This window comes from Sinohyriopsis cumingii, chromosome 5 (genome assembly GCF_028554795.1).
Source record: "Sinohyriopsis cumingii isolate HCF-2022 chromosome 5, ASM2855479v2, whole genome shotgun sequence".
In the NCBI taxonomy this organism is placed as follows: domain Eukaryota; kingdom Metazoa; phylum Mollusca; class Bivalvia; order Unionida; family Unionidae; genus Sinohyriopsis; species Sinohyriopsis cumingii.
The window spans coordinates 134,146,321-134,167,771 of record NC_142965.1 but is presented as its reverse complement, the minus strand read 5'-3'; the positions used below and the strand labels follow the sequence as shown (position 1 = coordinate 134,167,771).

Below are 21,451 nucleotides of genomic sequence, written 5' to 3'. Positions count from 1 at the left end.
TAGTTTGAACAGTGCTCTCAAACTTCATATCCACATACAGCCTGAGCAGTACTATCCAACTTGATATGTATATACATCCTGAGGAGTACTATCAAACTTGATAAGTACATAAAGTCTGAGCAGTGCTAAAAGACTGAATATGTACATACAGCCTGAGCAGTACTATCAAATATGATATAATCAAACTGCATGTGAGTACATTCCTGAGAAGTACAGCATCATCGTATGAAAGGAAAAAAAGAAATGAAACTATCAACTTTCTGGCATATCTTCATCATCACTTAGTACTGATCACTTGGAGTACTGACAAATAAAACACTAAGGTGTCTGAATAAATTTTGCTGTCTTTTGACTGATTCATTTCTTATTTTAATAAGTCCTGAGATGGAAGGGATGGAGCAACAGACAGACAGATGGACAGAAATATATGTATATCCTAATGAAGTAGTTGAGAAATAAGGCTAAATTAAAAACAGTAAATTCTAGATAATACATATGTTTGATTTAATTTGAAATTAGTGAAGTCAAATGCATTTAATTCAGTCTGTTATACTTATCACAGACTTATGAAGCAGTATATTACATAAAGTAATTACTTAAGCAAAGAACAACGATGAAACAGAACCAGGATGAGGTAAACAGCTGCATAATCACACCAATTACTCAGTTACGACCAGAACAATCATCAGAAGGAAAAGTTTCATTCCATCTTTCTCTCTCTTAACACATACATTCATGTACTTCTGCTGAAAACAACACAAAAATGCCATCGGGTGTTTGTTTTAACTCTATTCTTATTTTACCATAAGAGTTTATTGTCCAGATGGTACAATATATTATTAACATCGCATCTTTAAGCTTTTATATAGAACTTGCTAGAGATCAATATGTAATTACCGACAAATAACCACATATTAATAAATAGATCACAACAAAATTCCAACAGATAGTTCTTCATAAAATAACAGTGTAACAAGGAAACTGAAAATGCAAATGTATCCTGATAACAAAAGCTCTTTACTACTTCTTATGGCATGAGAAAATGCTTAGAAATGAGATATGAGAAAATGCTTAGAAATGAGATATGATGAGACAAATTATAATGATAACTACTCAAAGATTTGATGAAATCACTGTAATAAGTATAAAATATGCATGCACAAATAAGAAAGGAGATTGCACTTGAGTCCACATGACATGTGTCAAATGCCATTTGAGATCCTGCCCCTTTCCTTCCCCTTCAGTATACATGGACCATTCCATACAAAAATCTGAGACTCTGTCAAGGAGTATAATGAATTATACAGTAAACTGAAATAAACCTGTTATCTGCATGGGTACTGTACATACTCGCTTATAAGCCAAATCAAACTGTAAACTGCACAGACCCAGATCTATCATCACAATGCACAGACCCAGATCCATCATCACACAATGCACAGACCCAGATATATCATCACACAATGGACAGACCCAGATCTATCATCACACAATGCACAGACCCAGATCTATCATCACACAATGCAAAGACCCATATCTATCACCACACAATGCACTGCCAGATCTATCATCACACAATGCACAGACCCAGATCTATCACCACACAATGCACAGACCCAGATTATCATCACACAATGCAAAGACCCAGATCTATCACCACACAATGCACTGCCAGATCTATCATCACATAATGCACAGACCCAGATCTATCATCACACAATGCACAGACCCAGATCTATCATCACACAATGCACAGACCCATATCTATCATCACACAATGCAAAAACCCAGATCTATCATCACACAATGCACAGACCCAAGTCCATCATCACAATGCACAGACCCAGATCTATCATCACACAATGCACAGACCCAAATCTATCATCACACAATGCAAAGACCCAGATCTATCATCACACAATGCACAGACCCAGACCTATCATCACAATGCACAGACCCAGATCTATCATCACACAATGCACAGACCCAGATCTATCATCACACAATGCACAGACCCAAGTCCATCATCACAATGCACAGACCCAGATCTATCACACAATGCACAGACCCAGATCTATCATCACACAATGCACAGACCCAGATCTATCATCACACAATGCACAGATCCAGATATATCATCACACAATGCACAGACCCAGATCTATCATCACACAATGCAAAGACCCAGATCTATCATCACACAATGCAAATACCCAGATATATCATCACAATGCACAGACCCAGATCTATCATCACACAATGCACAGACCCAGATCTAACATCACACAATGCACAGACCCAGATATATCATCACACAATGCAAAGACCCATATCTATCATCACACAATGCACAGACCCAGATCTATCATCACACAATGCAAAGACCCAGATATATCATCACAATGCACAGACCCAGATCTATCATCACACAATGCACAGACGCAGATATATCATCACAATGCACAGACCCAGATCATTCATCACACAATGCACAGACCCAGATCTATCATCACACAATGCACAGACCCAGATCTATCATCACACAATGCAAAAACCCAGACTTATCATCATACAATGCACTGATAGATCTGGATCTATGCTGTTTGTTAGGACTAATCAGTAAATGAACAACATAAGTAGTATTTTGCCACATATCTTGGGAGAGCAGAAAAATAATTCTAAACAGACTTTTTTTCCAAGCTTCATAGCAAAATATATGAGATCCCCTTGCCTTCACCTAACAAAAATGTACCACTGAAGTATGTTATTTGTATCAAAAGATAGACACTTATTTAATTTTACATGATTCATTGTAATTCGACATGTCCTTTTATACATTAATAGTAAGTTCAGGTTACCAAATCACTTTGGAACAAATTGTAGCCTGCAAAGTCAAAATTATAGAGGTAAGCAACTAAAATGGGCAGAAAAGATAGTTTACAAAACTCAAAGTTCTTTACTTTTATATAAAGTCACTTCTCATTAAAACAACCAAATAATTTCAAGCTACTTTATTGTAGTAATGATTCTCCTGTTGTAATAATCATAACTTTAGTTTGAAGGATCTGCAGTCCTCGTCTAATTGTTGTCAGACCAGTGTGAAAATGAGAAGAGTCTGGATCTATATTTTATATATAATATCATTGTAATTATGTTTTAACTGAACCAATTCTTACATTTACTACTTATTTTGAAGAAATAAAATATTTACAAAATATTTTGTCCCAGTCCCTGTAAAAGCAAACCATCAAGGAATGATACTATTGATGTAAAGAATGATATACAAACAAGAAAATGTAATTTTGTTACTGAGAAATTGCCATAGAAGTTTAAAGCAGAAAAATCCATTATAAAGATCACATTCAACACTTTGTTCCCTTTAATTTTCTGTCAGAATTTGCATATTACATCATGATGAATGTCATTTTAACATAATCTGACATTGAAAAGAAGCCAGCTATCAAGTGCCAATAACATAATTAGACTAATTTGAGAAGTTTGGATTAATGAGATTGTATTACCATGATCTCAATTGCTCTGTGATGTCTAATAATGTTAGTATTTACCAAGTCCCCAGGCAGTTTGTACCCCTCCCCTTCCAATTTCAAAAACGAAAATCTTCAAGGATATAAAAATAAAACTTTGTCATTTCATTCATTAATTTATCATTTCTAGCCAGACTGTTACCAAGGAGTCTTAGCATTGTCAAACCAAATGGAGGTTTTCAATGTAAATGACGAGCCTGCTCACATTCCAATTTCTGGTAAAATCCATTTCCAGCAAAGGAGTGGATTTTTGAATTTTGCATAAAAAGAAGGTAAAGAGAACATTGTTTGCATTCAGAATTTTTAATGTTTTGTTCTATTTTCCAAACATTTTTAAAAAATAAAAAGGGAAAAATATCCCTAATAATTTGAAACCAAGCAAATGAAGTAGTTTGAAGAACTGCAACTTTATTGTACAAAAACCATGTTATATATATCTATACTGTAAATAGAATGTTTCCATGGCAGTTGAGTTAAGAACATTCTAGGCCCAATCTTGTTAACAATTAGACTGGAATTTTCCATTTGAATGATTTACCTCATGGTCAAGTGAAAATGTGCATAAACAGGGATTTGAGAAACAAATCATTTCAGTTTTATATCAGTATGTGGGAATCCATGATCTGAGTTTGCAGTTGTGTTGTTATCAGATATAATTCAAGATAAATTATTTAAAATAGTCACTAGAATTTCGCTTATGAAATAATACACCACTTTGGACTTTTGTGATTTCATTCAAGACATTCTGGATTGCATCATTGTGTTATATCAGGATATTCAAGACTATTGGAATACATTCAGAACATATATTTTTGGACTTGTAATAGGACATTTAAGATTATCCGGGATTTAGCTCACAATACTGTAAGTATCTACTGAAGTCTCATTTTGTAGGGAAATAAATTGCCTTTTAATTTTACTTCAGCTCATTCATTAAGACCTAGAATTGTAACAATCATCAAAATAGGCACACCCATGCAAATATGGATGCCATGTAAGTATAGAAATGTCCCTTTTATTTAAAATGCAAAGAAGCCAACGGGACACCCTGGTGACAATTGGGTTAGAAATTATAAATGAATGAATGAAAGGGCAAGGTTTAGTGCACTTTTTTGAATCTCCTTCAGGCCTTTCATTTTTTGAAATTGGAATGGGCGGGGGGTACAAAACTGTCAAGGGTTTTGGTGGAAACTAGTCAAGTCTGACACATGAAGGTCTGGTTAATGAGCTCATTTGATTATTACCTTGATCTCATTTGCTCTGCAATGCCTTATACTTAATCTAGTCTGACATACAAAGGTCAGATTAATGAGATCATGTGAGTACAGTAATACCTCGTGCATTTGCGTTTCTGGATTCGCGAATTCACGGATTCGCAAAATTTTCATTGGTACCCTCTACGTACATGTTTTCTTTATTTTATTGAATTGTACCTTCGTTATATGACTTCTGTGACATATGAAGTTTACCTAGTTTACCTTCCTGACAATGACAAAGAAAACGTCAGTCATTAAGTCTACAGTCCCATTCGTTACTTGGTTTTACCTTACTGTGAGTGCAAAAGAAAACGGCAGCCAGTGAATTAGTATAGGGGTAATATTAGTACATGTATACATGTACCGTACTGTAAATGCGCTAGTGTGGCAAATACCCATTAGGTGATACTGTACTCTATTTTTACGTCAACCATTTATTTCTCTTTTTAAGTGTAATGTATTAAGCTAACTTTTAAATGAAATTAAAGTGCTTTGGGAGCATGATTTGGGTCATATTTAGGGTTTAAACCCTAGAAATAAGCATTTATTAGCATTTTTAGTGACTCGTACCAAACATTCGCGATTCCTCCTGATCCACGACTTCTGGAACCTAACTTCGCGAATGTTTGAGGTATTACTGTAATACACTGATCTCAGTTGCTCTGCAATGTCACATAATCAGACTAGTCTGACCTCAAAGACCAGATGATTGAGATCATGTGATTATTACCTTAATCCCAGTTCTTTTGCAATCATTAACAATTATTATATAGTCTCAACAGCATGGAAGTGGAATGAAGTGTATTAAAATAAACAATAATGCCTTGTGTACACAAAAGTACTGAATATGAAACACAGGTCCCAGAAAAGGTGGCAAGCAAGTGTCTTACCACAAATGCTTAAAGGATTACAAAAATCCCACATCTTACATCCACAGCTAGCAAATGATTCATGTTTGCTTCACGAAAATGGTCTTGAATGAATACAAGAAGCAACCATAAATTACCTGCTGAATGTGCTTGTAAGAAATCGTTCATTAGATACATATTTCTCACTGAAAAGGATACGTCCAAAATAGCACATATGTCTGAACAAATTAGTTAAGGAATCATAATTGTTAAAAAAGGCAAGATGTTGACTAATTTGTTTATGAGCATAGTTTTCAACATTTATACAATGTAAATGTCCCCTCACCCCCAGGAAGCAGGACCCATGGTGACTCAGTGGTTAGCAAGCTGATTGTGACCAGAAGTGTGGATTCAATTCCAACCGTCAAATCGGCCTGGGTCATCTATCATGTCAATATTTTCTTGTGCATGGGACTTTAATCTGTTTGCCTCAGCACAAATAAACCAACCTGCATTTTTGAAACACCAAAAAAAAATCTATTAAATGTATCCACACAACTTAAATGATTACATTTACAAAATAACTGAATAAACATAGCTGCTAGTTAAATGTTACAACTCTGTCAATTATTTTTGAATTATCAAATATGAACTGCTTCCTATGATGTCATATTCATACAGCAAAACATTCTACATTGTTCAAGTGATCATACATAGATACAAATATCCATCCATGCACCATACTAGTATATATGCACTGACAAGAACACATCGGAAACTACCAATAATATATTGGCATGATTTTTAAAAAAATCCTAATGGATTCATGTACCCATCAACTCCACAACTAATTAAAGTATAATGGTTTAGTTCTTGAGACTAATTTGACATTCCACTGTGAGATATTACATACTATTTCTCTAAAAGGTTTCAATAAATGGTGCTTTGAATTTAAATTTAAAAATAATAATAATAATAATAATAATAATAATAATAGCAATCCCTTGTGGCCTTAATAACAGAACTGTAGGGGTGGATGGTAGCTAAGATGACAGAGTGCCAGGCTCCTAATCCAAGGGCCACAGGCTCAATACCCACATGTGCCAACCGGAGTCAGCTGCCCTGGTGTATTATTCAGAAAGTCACTTAGAATGATGTAGCCAAAAATGTGCTAAAATTACCATTAAAACCAACAAAAATGAAAAAAAAAACCCTGCAAACATTCTTACCTTTAAACCCTTAAAAATCTGTTAAACTTGAAATATTTGGAAGAAAAATAAATAAAGGATACAAATAGTCCACCAAACTGTCCACTCAAAAATAACACCTTTCTTGATGGAAAGTATTTGCTCCAATTTGATCCAGCTTTCAACAATAATAAAAACTGAAAAAGAAAATACAAATTTAGTCACCACCCCAAACTCAAAATAAGGACCATGCCCAACTTTAATAAAACATTTCAGTTTCAAATGAATACTCAGCTTCAATTTTTTCTTTAAACTGTATTGCAGAGAGGTCTATTGAAAATTTAATAATTCTAAGATTTAAAATCCTCACCTATTTTATAGCATATATTTAGAACATTTTACAGAAGTATTGTAATAAACATGGCCAACATTATTTGATGCATGGTTCAAACGAGTTGAAAGGAAAAGACAGCATGATGCATACAGGTACCTATCTAGCATTTAGACACTCTGACCTACATTTCTCAACACAGTAAATTAGTTATTCTATCCAATTATGCAAACGGAGTCTCATAAGATGAAAATAATGTTCTACCAGTCTTGTAATGGCTGCCATTTTGTCAATGCGCATAGCGTTAACTAGAGTAGCTTGTTTTATTACCTTGACATATAGTTACTAAATGAGTACATCTCATTGTAGGTCACTCGTGGTGTGATGCCCATATTTCTCGACATGCATGGGTACTTTACCCTTGGGTCTTGAACATCTTGTTGTTTTTTTTACACAGTAAAAATAGTATGGTTTTACTACAAGCGGTACATCATCGCTTGGATCTTGTCACAGAGTGTCGGTTTGGAACCACAAAACTACAGCCATAGGGGCAAGTGACAACTGTTAAAATAATTTTGATTCCCTTGTACATTTATGCTTTTCAGTGTGTTCATGACATACTTATTTTATTATTATCGTAAATTTGATAAAGCTTCGATAGATAAAATAACCATGTTTAACAGACAATTCACTGTTAGAATTTATTCCTCTTCATGTGAAAGACTCGGAGTAGAAAGTCACATGTAGAGTGCGGGTTTAATGTATTTTTTTAAAATTATAAACCATTAGGGACATTGATATATGTAATGGACTATAGGCATTTCCTGATCACAGTTGATTTTCTACAAATTTCAACATTTTTCAAGTGACTGTAGATCAGTGTATTCCTAATACACATGCAATATTTAAGTTTCTTAATCCCCATGAAACAAAAATAACAAGTTTCGTGGTTCTAAAGTTGGTATACGGGGTGCCAAAAACTGATTTGATCAAGAGCTAAATTCCAAAACAACCTATGCTAGTCAAATGTAGATTGTACTGACCTTGATGCCATATCTATTTTGTGATATTTAGAGGCCCTCAGTGAAGGGGTCCTATTGTTTCTATGTAAAACCACTGTTGCCGAGTTTTCAAAGTTATGGCCAGCAGTATATTTCAAAATCCAAGAAAACTGGTACTACACAAAAAATAATATATTCACAGTATTCCACTTAAAGGTAAAACAGACAGGTCATTCTCTGTCACATTGCCTGCCCGCGATTAAGTAAGTCATGAAACAAAGGAATTGGTTAGAAGCCATGTATATATGTTAGACCCCACGGCTATAGTGGTCCTGTTCGTAATTGTTATGAGAGTCATCTTTGTTGGGTGTCAAAAATCACACGTGGATGTTGAAAGCTTTGTTCAGGAACAAAGGACCCTTACTGGTGTCGTAAATCTCACCACACTGACAGACAACCAGACCACTGTCTGCTAAGTTGAACAGAACAGGGTAGAATCGATATCCAATCGGAATTGAGAGAGGGCGTGGTCACCATTTCAATCCGAATTTAATTGAGTAATTTAGAAACTTCAGTAATTGTGAAACATTGTGCTGGAAAGTTAAAGCAATAACTCTGGGAAAGCCACCTGAAAATTGGCGGGAAAACTTGGGAAATTCATAGGAAAGACAAAGCTTTGTAAAGGTCAGTGAGTTATTTGCTTGATTGTTGCAGAATATTACAGAATTGTAATTGTAATTATGTGCAGTCTGTACACTTCATTACTAGAATCGTTAGTATGTAGAATTACCTTTGTAGTGTTTAATTTAAACGCGTATTTGAGAAATGAACTATGATTATGTAAAGAATTATGTAGATTGCTAGCTTGTGGTTAGAATTAATATTGTAATACACTATTTGTTTACTTTGTAGTAAATTAACTGCATTTATTCATGTGATATTCTAGATTTTGCAACTGTTGAATCGAATTGTAACTTTGGAAAATGGGGTGTGATTTGGATTTTTAATGTAGCTTTAAAAAAAATTCAGTCTTATCACTACGATGTCTGCAATGTGACAGTTTATACTGATGTCTAGCACTGGGGCATCATGCTGCAGACACGTAGAATGATGTTCCACCCAGTCAAATTATCCCGAAACCAGGCATACCAGTCCTAACACTAACCTCTTAATGGTGAACGCCAAGCCAGGCATCTGTTAGTACCATTTAAGTCTTTGGTCTATTTGGAAAATGGTTGCAGTGTGTAAATTTAGTTAATATGGATATTTAAATATTTGTGTACACTTGTGGGAGTGTAATGTACAGAAATGCATCTGATTGCTGTGGTATTGTTCAGTATAATGAGATTAAGAATATATATACTGATGTGATGCAATTTATTGATGTCTGTATGATAAGTAGTTGATACCATGCTTTTATTACAACACTGTTTATCATAAAAGAGCGTATGGGTATTTCGATGTGCACGAATGCATGACCGAAAAATGTAATAGCCTTTATCTGATGACTGATTGTGTGAGACAAGATGGCTAAGGAAATCTGCTAATGTACTTGTGATTTCACAGGAAGCTTTTAGGGGACAGACTTCTGGTGTGGTTTAGTCCCGAGTCTCTAGGTGAGAGACAGAATAGAGACTAGTGGAGAAGTCAATTGCGAATCGAAGGATAGCCGGAGAGCAGAGTCAAGGAGGAGGAGGAAAAGGAGTCGAAGAGAAGGAATTGGAGAAGGAGCAGTCTAGGAGAAGGAGTTAGGAGGGAATTCAGAAGGAGAGAAGAAATTGACGGGATAGGAGAGATACAGATGAGCAGAAAACAAGGACAGGTGGAAAAGCGATCTTACTATAAATCAAAGGATGCAATAGGCTATCACTTGGTCGAGAGGAAGTAGAATGATTGGGAAATTATTATCATTTGAATATTAAACTGTATTAAATTGTTATTCATTTGAATTTCATCTTTTGTGTTCTCAATAATTTAACTGTTGGCATTGCTGACTGGGGGCTCGGAGCCTTACCACTCTCTATCACTAATTTCACTCCCTACAAAATCAAGCCCGGGGTGGGACTTCTATGGTAATTTAAATAATATATTGGAAGCACCCCTCCCCAACCCTACCAAACGCCACATTCTTGTCCAACTATACTATAAAAACATTAAACAGACCTCTATTACCATGTGTGCGCTTTACTTTGGGAAAATCATAAAATATAGTAACTGCTGGTAATTAAAAAAATACACACAGACAAAACAAAAGCCATGATAAAGAAGAAGATGAATCCATAGAGGCCTGTCAATCCCAGAATTCCCGCTGCTGCCCCTGACAAAGCTGACATTGAGGTCCTGCTGTATTCAAGGACAAAGCTGTTTTGTCTCATTGCCAATTCATTATAAACTGTAAAATCTGAAATGAAAGAGAAATGATACATTGTGTTCAAATCATGCAATATTAACATTTTACATGTGTTCTTGATGCTGTTTATTCAAGATCACTATAAAAGGGATCTCCTAAGACTTGAAATTATTGCAGTAGTTTTATTAAGTAATTCAAATAAATGCTAATGGATTTTCTATTAAAATATACTTAGGACCCAGGGAAGGCACTTTTAATGAGGAATAGTCACCTTTTTGATTATTCTGAGTACCCTGGCAAATATTTTGTAAAACGTGCCTTCCTGGGTACTATTTATACTTTTATGGAAGAAATATCCTGTGCTTCAATACTTTGTGCTGTTAGACCATTATGACTGGATTGAGAGATACCAACAAATATATCTAAATAACAATAAAAAAATTTAATTCGGTTAATTTTAATTGATAGCAATCATTACAATAGAAAATTATTGTTCAGGCAGCCATATCTTGGCTTTTATTAGTGAAAATATGACAGTTTCACGGTCGTCATGATGATAAATATCATTCATTTAACTTTTATTGCATTATTTTAGCGGCTATTTCTTGTGGTAAGTATGTGACACTGAATGGTCTAAATTAACAATGCCACAGAGTGGCCCATATTCAGAATATTCATGCCATGGAGAAGCCCATATTTTTAATGTTGATGCCATGAAGTAACCCATATTAAGAATGTTCATGTCATAGAGTGGTATACATGCCAACCCCTTGCGAGGAAAAACTAATCCCAAGTGGACAAAAAGAGTAATCTGAGCAGAAAAAGAGTAATCCACATATAACATGATACAAAATTTAATGAGCATTTGTACAAAATGATTTATTTATCCCTCTGGACTTTTAACATCAATTACTGCTTCAAGTTTTTGTATATAACACTTTGAGCTTTAAAAAGCAACAGATTCATATTGCATTTCAAAACACTTTGTACCAGCTGAGACTATGAATGTTTTGCATACCAGTAGAGCACCAAGTGCTGGGTTACAAAACCTGTATCTGAATTCAGTTTTATTTTTGTTAACAATGCTGAACAATCTCTCACAGTCAGCTATGAATGGTAAAGAACCAATATTCATTTCAAAACCTGACAAAGGAGAGGAAATTTATATCTTCCAGTTATTGGGTCTTTTAGCTGGCAAATAAGATGAAAAAATCAACTCTGTCCCCATGAAGTACATTGTCAGGTAGAGTGCCAACTTGATACTTCAGGAGTTCTCCCTCCAATGTATCAGCAGCCTTTCCTGCAGCAAGGTGCATCAAATGACAGAGACAACCTGATATGAACAATGATGGAGACATTTGTCAAAATATAGAATGCAACTCCTTTATGAATTCCAGTCATCACTGATGCAGCATCAGCTGAAAACCCCATACAGTTCTGCCAACTTATATTTATTCAAAGCATTATGAAGCAAATAAAAAATTGTTTTCTCCAGTGGAATCTACTGTTAATTCTGGTAATAAAAGAAGAGCACTCTGACTTTGCCCTTTTCGTTGTCAAAGTCTCTTACACAGACTGGGTACAACTTTTTGTCATCATAATCACTACTCCTGTCTGTTGCAATACTAAATGGCCCAATTTTCATGGCTTCTGCAATTTTAAGTGACATATCTTCTGCTAAACACCTAACAATATTAGATGATTTTGTTCTTGCACATGCATATTTTCTGCAACTTTGTTATTAGGAAACATCCATTTGAACAAAGGAGCAACAAAGTCTTCTACTGCTAGGGATAGTCCATGTTCTTTTAAGAACTCGGTACATAATGCCTCTGCATCAATAAAATTCATGACCACAATTAGTTTTGCTGTAAAAAAAGAAGTTACCTTAATACTGGAGTTAGTAAAATGAGCTAATTCAAGGTTTCTTTGTTTTACCACCATGACCAATATTAAAATCCTTTCCACACAGCCTGCAATGGGCATGAAGCTGCCCTAGAATGGAATGCTGTAATATGTTGTTGATGTTGTTCGAGGGTATAATGCCATTTTTCAGCACAAGATAGGCTATACATGGCAGCCAGTATAACTGGTGAAGGAAGAACCCTGGAAAACCCAGGGATGCACCACCGACCCACTAGAAGCTACTGGCAGGCTTTCCCACGTACCCACGCTGTAATATGTAGTTCATGTATTCATCTCTGAATTGATTTTTCATCTTTTCTGATCCATCTGTGAAATTATTTGAAAAACATTTTTGCTCTAACACACTCATTGACTAGAATAAATCCAACTTGACTTTTAGCGCCAAATACCTGCAGAGTGGTTCTGTACCAGTTATCAATTTGAACAAAGAATCTGCAAGCAAAGATTACCGGTTAGAAAACCAGTCTGTTCTCTCCTAAGCCATACAGCTGCTATAAATAGAAACTAACGTCAAAAGTTTGAAAGCAGAACCAGCCTACTTCTTGGAAACAGGGTAACTGCTACAAATAGAACATAATACTGTTAGGAATGTGCATGTAAGTCTATGGACAAGCGTACTCTTATGTCATATTTACACAGAAGCCGTCTTTTCTAGAATATGGTATGTGGGATTAATGGGATGTTAATAATTTTTTTGGAGGGGGTATATACTGAAAACGTGTAATCTGAATACATTTACAAGTAAGGCGTAATTTAGTGGAAAAAAGCGAAATGATTAAGCCAAAAGCATAATGGTTGGCATGTATGGAGTGGCCCATGTTCAGAATGTTCCATGCATGGAGTGGCCTATTTTCAGAATGTTCAAGCCACAAAGTGGCCCATAGTCATAATACTCTTGCAATTGAGTGGCCCATATTCAGAATGTTCATGCCATGGAGTAGCCTATATTCAGAATGCTCATGCAATGGGGTGGCCCATATTTTGAAAGTTCATGCCATGGAATGGTCCATATTGAGAATGCTCATGTCATGGAGTTGTCCATATTGGAATGTTCATGCAATAAAGTAGCCCATATTTAGAATGCTAATGCCATGAAGTGGCCCATATTCAGAATGTTAATGCCATGGATTAGCCCATATTCAGAATGTTCCTATCACTTCCTAGGAACAAGTACCAGTAAGTAAAGAAACTATGTAAACACAACTTTGTTTCAATAGTAATTTGTCTAATGTTGACTTTCTATTACATGACCACCAAGATCTAAATGATGATCATAATAACATTTTTAAGTGGATACAAAATAGTGTCTTTCACACAGCAAATTATAATTTAGTTTGCATCCCAAGTAATTTTATCACAAGTCATTTCACCTCAAAATCATATGCCATGAATTTTAATTTAATTAAAAGAATGTAAAGAAATGACAATTTTGCCAAGAACTGCATTGGCAGTGCTCAAAAAAATTTGACAGCCTGATGCCCTGGGCCCCATTAATTTTAGATCGGGTCCGTCCTGTATTTTTAATGAGGTGCCAGTTGGGCTTGTCAATTTATTTTTTTATTTGCATGAGGAATCTTTGATCACACTGATGAAATCTGTAAATGTATTTTCAAGATGATGATATAACTGCCAAAACACAGAGCAATTTAAATCAGATCATCACTGTCTTACGTGAAATTGAAACCTGATTTTAATCATTAAAGCATGGCATGTCATGCTAAAATTATGATTTTGTACTCCCAAACCCCCTGGCATTGGGCTGTTTTTTTAGAAAATACAATTTTCAGCAAACTTATAAAAAAAATTAATAAAAAAAAACTACTTTCAATATATGCCCGTTAAATGCAGCATGTACATGTATAAACATGAAACAGTCATGATTGGAGCTGATGTAAAACTATCCCCTGCACTTTATATAGTGGCAATTAAAGGCAAAGAGGACAGTTATAAACCACCATTTCACATATTACTTAATTGACTGACAATAGCTAGTAAAATGTATTTAAAGGAAGCTGTGAGCCCATTGTGCTAATGCATAGGTAATAACAACCATTATAAGTAAATCAAAGAGTTACTATTATATATTATGGCCTTGATGAGAATGTTTAAGCCATATATATTATATTTTTGACAAGTTTGTGAACAGCGTCAACATTTCTTTGAAGTCAGAGTTTACTGCATATATAGAATGCAAAGCATGCATACCTGTCAATTATACTGTGAAAAGGACTAGCCTTTCAACATAGTTCCAAGAGACCATGTTCTACAATGCGTGTTCTGTCAGCACCAGCAAATAAATGTTATTTTGTTGTAACTAGCAGTACCTACATACAGTCTCAAGCTACATGTACCGTACATGTGTGAACTTATTTTCCCATGTTTTATATCCCTTTTTTATTCTCGAAATGCATTTAAAATCATTTACTACATATTTATTCTGAATAATTATTGATGGCATATATGCTGCGTGTTATGTTTCTCCATTCCTTCTTTTACTTTAGTTTTGTTGTTTTTGTTGTTGTAGGGTTTAACACTTTTTCAACACAAGATAGGCTATACATGGCGGCCAGTATAAACAGTGGAGGAAGAACCCCGGGAAAAAACAACAACCCACGTATCCACCTTGGCTTTTACTTTAATGATGGTAATCAACTTTTGAATACACAGTATAGTAATGCCAGGTGTTCACTCATGTCGGTTTCTTTAGTGGGAATGGAGAAGCTACAGCATCGCAGTGATCATTCTTGGGATTTAAACTAATTGCCGACAAATTTATTGTTGTGGTTTAGTCTGATTTTTGTATTGTAGTAAGGCTAGAAACATTCATAAATTGATTTGAATAATATTTAAACTTAACATTCTATTTACTTAAGTAAAATGTAATAATTGTCATTTCTATTCAAAATCAGGAGATAATTTGAGATCAGGAGGTAGGTGTGGAAAGACCTAAAAAATCAGGAGCTTTTTTCTACCGCCAGGAGAGTTGACGGGTATGAACATGATCATTTCTGTTGTCGGAATAATGTTCAAGTGTAATTAATTTTTTTAAGCTGAATCAGGTTAGCTATCAGCAAAGCCTAACAAAAATAAATTTCAGAACTCTTGGTTGATGAGGTTTTACTTTGTCAAACACACCAGCGTAGTGATGGATACTAACAACACTTTCCTTTAAACCATACCTTTAAACCCCATTGAACCCTACTGAATTTATATTCAAACTGTAGTTATTGCAGCATTGTGTTAATATGAATAATGGAGAAATTATGGATATGTGGGAATTAGAGTCCAGGCTTGTGGAATTTCAGCCAGGGCTTGTGTCTAAAAACAAAAATTCTTTGAGCACTGATCGGTTAAAAGGATGATAAGAATCTTGAATGAAACAAAGCTATCTAAACCCTTTCTTCAATATTAATCTATTTTTACTCATTTCCTTAAAGAAGTATGCTTCAGTTTAACCAAATTTCTTCATTCCCTGCTTCCATCATTTTCCAGCCAAGTGAAATGTAGGCCAATGAAATTTAAAAAGGGTCCAATTTCTTGTGTGAGAATTTGAATTTGTTAGAAAAAAGATATCTTAGTAAGCAGAGTCTGACTAAAATATTATGACTTTAATTTGTAGAAAAAAACATTGTTATGAGCCTCCAAGTGTGTGAGATATTCCTGAAAATCTGACTTTCATTATGATGTCATAAAAACACGCTACACTGCAACATTATTTAGGCAGTAAGACCAAAACATATGAGTCGAGGTCTTACACTGTAGGACTACCACACTGGTCGAGTTGACACAAAGGACCGATGTGAGAATTATCTGTAAAGGCCAGTATTTTAGACCATTCAGCCACCCGGACCTCCAGAGTCGTTCAAGTCTGCTACGGCCATAATAGTAAGCAGCTACCCTATTAAGACACCGCGTGGTGTCGGTGAATTCCAATTGTTCAACAGGCAATTGGATTGTGAGGAATCTCGGACAATATGGGGAAACTTTAATAAAATTTGCTTAATTTACGCCAAAATGATAAGGGATAACTAGCTTGGGCCAAAGGCACACATATAGCTGCAGGGTATCAGAACGTGATATATCTATACAATTACATGCCCAACACATAAATATCAGGCTCGGGGTCCTGCACTACAGGCCTAAAACGCCCTTGTGATTACTATAAATCATGATGGAGCGAGGGGCACGCCTGCTTAAAACTTAACACCTTGCAAGCATGTACGATCTTGCTATTCTGAAAAAGCAACTTAATTTGATCCTAAGAACTTTGTCTCAGATTAATCATGTAGTTCTTTATAATCAAAACCTTTCTTCACTCGTTGTTTAGTTTTCACTGCTATGGTCGTCGACATTGTGGCATTGAACTAAACAAATAAAATCAAGGGTTAACCGCATGAAAGTTGTTGCAGCAATCGGAAAATCTTGGTCTTTTCCCTCAAGTGAGAAACAGGACCTGGCGGAAATGGCCTAGTACTATTCCGGGTTGAAGCCGATGCCCTCCCATTCTAAATTCCGGAGGAAAAAAGAGTATCGGATGGAGTGCAATGCCGACTGATACAACATGACAACTGTTAAATCATTCATGAAAATTACTTTATGCAAATGTGATTTTCTAAAATTACTTAATATAAACGTGTATTGCTTAATGCTGTATTTATTTCTATATTTCTTTATTTATTTGGGGGTGGGGGTGGGTCGACAGTATTATTGAATCAGGTAAAAACAACATTTCATCTCATTAAGCCTATCATATTGTTTTCCTGGATCATAACAGTCATATGCATTGATGACATGAACTAGGACATCCTTAGTTTTTGTTGATGACATAAACTCTAATTTCATTGGGGTTATTGGGGTTATTAATGAAAAAGTTCATATTTTGCAGAGCAATTGGATTCCATGTAGATGTATATATTCTGTGTCAAGAGCTACTTGACATTCTATTGAAGCAGAAGACTTGATTTATGCTGAAACATAATTTGTATATAAGAATATATAAAAGTCAATACGTAATTCTTTTAAATTTTAAAAAATATAAATAATGAAAGAAGACAAAATAATTAAAGAAATTTTTTGTATAGTTTTCAAAATTTACACGATGAATCAGTTTTAAAAAATAAACATAAAATTGAAAGAAAAAGTACAAAATTTACAATCAACATTACAGAGTATAAAACATTAAAATTACAAATATTTTGAAAAGATAAATGTACAAATATTTTAAACAATGTAAAAATTATAAGGTACTTATAAACATTGTTTGAAAAGAAAATAAATTTTACACAAACAAGTAAAAAGCAAATTTTAAACTAAAAATGTATACATAATTCAATCTTTCTATAAAAAAAATCTTTTTATTTAAATAAAGTCTTTAAAAAGTATCGAAAATATTAACAATCTCAAAATTGCAAAAAAGCAACAAAAAAGAGAAATCTTAACATTATTTAATTATTGCAAAGTTTTACCGCTTTGTCTTAAAATATGTAACAAAAAGAAATTGAAACCAACAATTTCAGTAAAATCAATGAGCAATATTTCCCTACAATACCCCCAAAAAACATTAAAAAGACACTTACATTATTGTGAAGTTCAAATAATGCTAAATGTCACATCAATTGTCCAAAACAAAAGAATGTACTAAATTAATTCCAATAGCTTGTTGTTGTTGTGGGGTTTAATGCCATTTTTCAGCACGATAGGCTATACATGGCGGCCAGTATTAATGGTGGAGGAAGAACCCGGAAAACCCCGGAAAGAACCACCGACCCACGAGAAGCTACTGGCAAGCTTTCTCACATGCCCACATTGGCTGAATCTTAGACTCGAACCGCCGCAGACAGAGGTGAGATGGCAGTGATCCGTAACGAAGAGCGCTTTAGACCACTCGGCCACTCGGGGCCCCAATTCCAATAGCCTTGACTGTCCTGATATAACACAATGATGCAATCCAGAATGTCTTTGAATGAATTCATTGAAATTCAAAGTAATGTATTAATAAAAAAGTCAATGAACACCTTATAGATCCAATGGATATTATTATTACTTTTGAGTCATATTTGATTTCACCAACATAATTGTGAACACTGATAAAAAGAATTGCCACAGACTGACCTAAAACAGGAATAAATTAGTTGTTTATCAAATCCATATTTATACATAGTTTTCACTTTACCTATCATGTAATAGAACATGATGCACCTAATCTAGTGTGACTGGCATTAATCTCAAATGCTATGAAAACATTCTGCTTATTACAACTTACAATCATGACAAAAGTTAAACACACACTATAAATTAAATATATGTAAAAAAGATAATTATAAAATGGTACAATTTTTTAACAATTAATAGAAATTTCTGAAAAAGTACATACATTTATGAAACCTTTTCAATCAATTTGAAAATGTACAAAATTGTAAGATAAAAATTAAATTTTTTTTTGCAAACTTTACAAAATTAATAAACTGTAAGACAAACTGAGTAATTTAAACAATTTAACAAAAAGTAACAATTGTAACAATAATCAAAACATCATACACAAGAAATTAAATAATTGCAAAATATGTAATATTAAAAAAATTAAATACAACTTAAAAATGCATATATATATATATATATATATATATATATATATATATATATATATATATATATATATATATATCCTTTATGTCTGTTTGATGGTATGTGTGCTGTTTTATATGTATATGTCTGTTCAGTAATTATAATAATAATAATAATAACCAACTTTTTAATTTAACTTACTTTGGGAGTTTTCTCATAAAGAAGGAATCACAATGAAATTTCTACCACTGCAATAAATGTTTTTCTGAATTTATTTGAATCTTCTAAGAGGTCATAGCTTCTTCTTCTTCTTCAATATCTTCTTCTTCTTCAATATCTTCTTTTTTTTCCTTTTGCACTTCCTTCACTTTCCTTTTTGTGAAGGACAGTTTGCTTGCCAATGTCCTTGTTCATGACATATAAATAATGTTGCCTCATGGATTGGTTTCTTACTCTTGGCTTTTGTCTTAGGATCTGTTTTTTTGTTTTGTTGTTTGTTGTTCCTTTAATAGATGTGTGTGTTATTTTGTCTATAAGAATGTGTAAATCATCTACTGTCTCATTTCCTTCCTCTATGTGCATGTGTAGTGTTGGATAGTAAAGGTGTATTGGTTAGGCCACAGATATGTGTAAATTACAAGTTTATACATGTCCTTCATCTATACACTTTTCCTCCTCTGTTTTGTTTGGTATTTTGTTAATGTTTAAAACTGAAATTAAAGAAATTTGGCAGCTTTCAGACTTTGTAATATTGTATAAAAGAAGCTTTTGAACAATGTTATTATTTTAATTTTTTAAATATTTATTTTTTTCCTCAATTTTGTAAATTTTATTTGTTCAAGTTTTATAAATATTTAAAAAATTTGACAGCTAAAAAATTAAAAAAATTAAACAATTGTGATTTTCTATAACATGTAAAGATTTTACATTAAAACCTTTCACACATTCTTTAAAACGTTTTCCTTACAACTTATCAGTTGCAACATATTTTGTTAACATGTTTTTCATGTTTTAATTTCATTCAGGTCAATCCAGTTTTAAATTGTTTGTATTTGCAATATTTTATTTTTCAAATTGGCTTTCAATTTAGTTTTGAATCTGGCTTTTTAATTTTGTTGTTGTTGTAAATATTCGGAATGTTTTGTTTTGAAGTTTTGTGTGCATGTTTTCAGATTACTTATTCATGTTTGTCTTGTTAAGTTGTATTTAATTTTCAAAATATTATTAAATGTTAATTTGTTTTTAAGTTATATGAACTTTTTGTATTTGAATTTTTGTTTTAGATCTTTATATTTTGGTTATAAATTTTTGGTAGTACATTTTTGGTTGAAACTTTGTCCTTTTTAAAAGAAACATTAATTTGCAATTGTTCAAATTTTTAAAATATTGTTTGTATTTTATAGTTTTATAAGAAATTTTTGTACACTTTACATTTTTTCTTCTTTTTTTTTGCATTTTTATATGAAAGCTTTGTAACAGCAGATCATAAATACTTCCTACACCTCTGTTTGTTGTTGTTTATTGGTTTAATGCCATTTCTCCGTGTAAGATAGGATACACATAGTGACCAGTATAACTCTTGGAGGAAGAACTCAAGAAAAAATGCAGTAAGAAGTAATGACCCACACTAGCTATCTTGTATACCCACTAAATCATATGCCAGTTTGATGAAAAAGCCAAGAGTGAATTAATTTTTTACCATCACATGTGAATGTCACTTCATGTAGATGCAGAGGTGGTAAACAGTTCCATGGAATCCAAAGGTATGAGCCAAGAAAGAACTAACTCATCAGAACCCCCACAGACATTGGCGCTTATGTTGTCAGAACAGCAAATCATTAACCATCAATTCACTGAGTGATTCTTGACTTTTCCAATGGCAACAGGATGGTATATTTTGATTTGTTTGGGTTACACACCATTGAAAATAATATCACACACTTTTTGAGAAGAAATTATTTCTTCTAGTTCAATAAGGTGAGACTATGGAGGTTGATAGTGTATATGTTTTCTTTATCAACGGAGTCTTGGATTTCTTTTAGAATATTTCCTGACTCATTTTTGAGGGGATCACATTTTCATTAAGACCATGAGAAGAAATAGAAATATGGTTTCATGATCATTAAGGTCATTTTTCCTTTGCTCAATAACATAGCATCCATTGACATCAAAGCCAAACCATCCGTGACAATTCAACTGACGTTTTTTATGAATCATGATTTAATGCAGCATCAACAAAGTCAAGTGCAGTGCCAGCTGCAACAGCAGAAGAAACAGATGCAACAATAGCAACACTCACCACCAGAAGAGTCAATCCTGAGGCTAGGGTGGAGAATTCAAAGAGTGGGACTAATCAGCATCACTATTTCCTGTCTGTAACTTAAATCAGTGGCAATAGGAGAGGGGTGAAATATATGTTTTGGATGTGGAGGCTGGCGTTATA

At 33.9% G+C, this 21,451-nt stretch overlaps 1 protein-coding gene across 2 annotated transcripts; it reads right to left on the bottom strand.

Annotated features, from left to right (window-relative positions):
- Positions 1 to 487: 487 nt before the first annotated feature.
- LOC149800273 (ER membrane protein complex subunit 6-like) lies at positions 488 to 16,889 on the bottom strand. 2 transcript variants are annotated; one of them, XM_089959860.1, is made up of 5 exons: positions 16,751 to 16,889; positions 10,409 to 10,569; positions 6,941 to 7,033; positions 5,869 to 5,888; positions 488 to 1,271 (listed from the first exon to the last, which is right to left on the bottom strand). In XM_089959860.1, the coding sequence occupies exons 1-5, from the start codon at positions 16,794 to 16,796 to the stop codon at positions 1,241 to 1,243; spliced, it is 351 nt and encodes a 116-aa protein (XP_089815986.1). In that variant the 5' UTR covers positions 16,797 to 16,889; the 3' UTR covers positions 488 to 1,240. The 2 variants fall into 2 exon arrangements, with proteins under 2 accessions (XP_089815986.1, XP_089815985.1); XM_089959859.1 differs by lacking the exon at positions 5,869 to 5,888.
- Between the last annotated feature and the right edge of the window lie 4,562 nt (positions 16,890 to 21,451).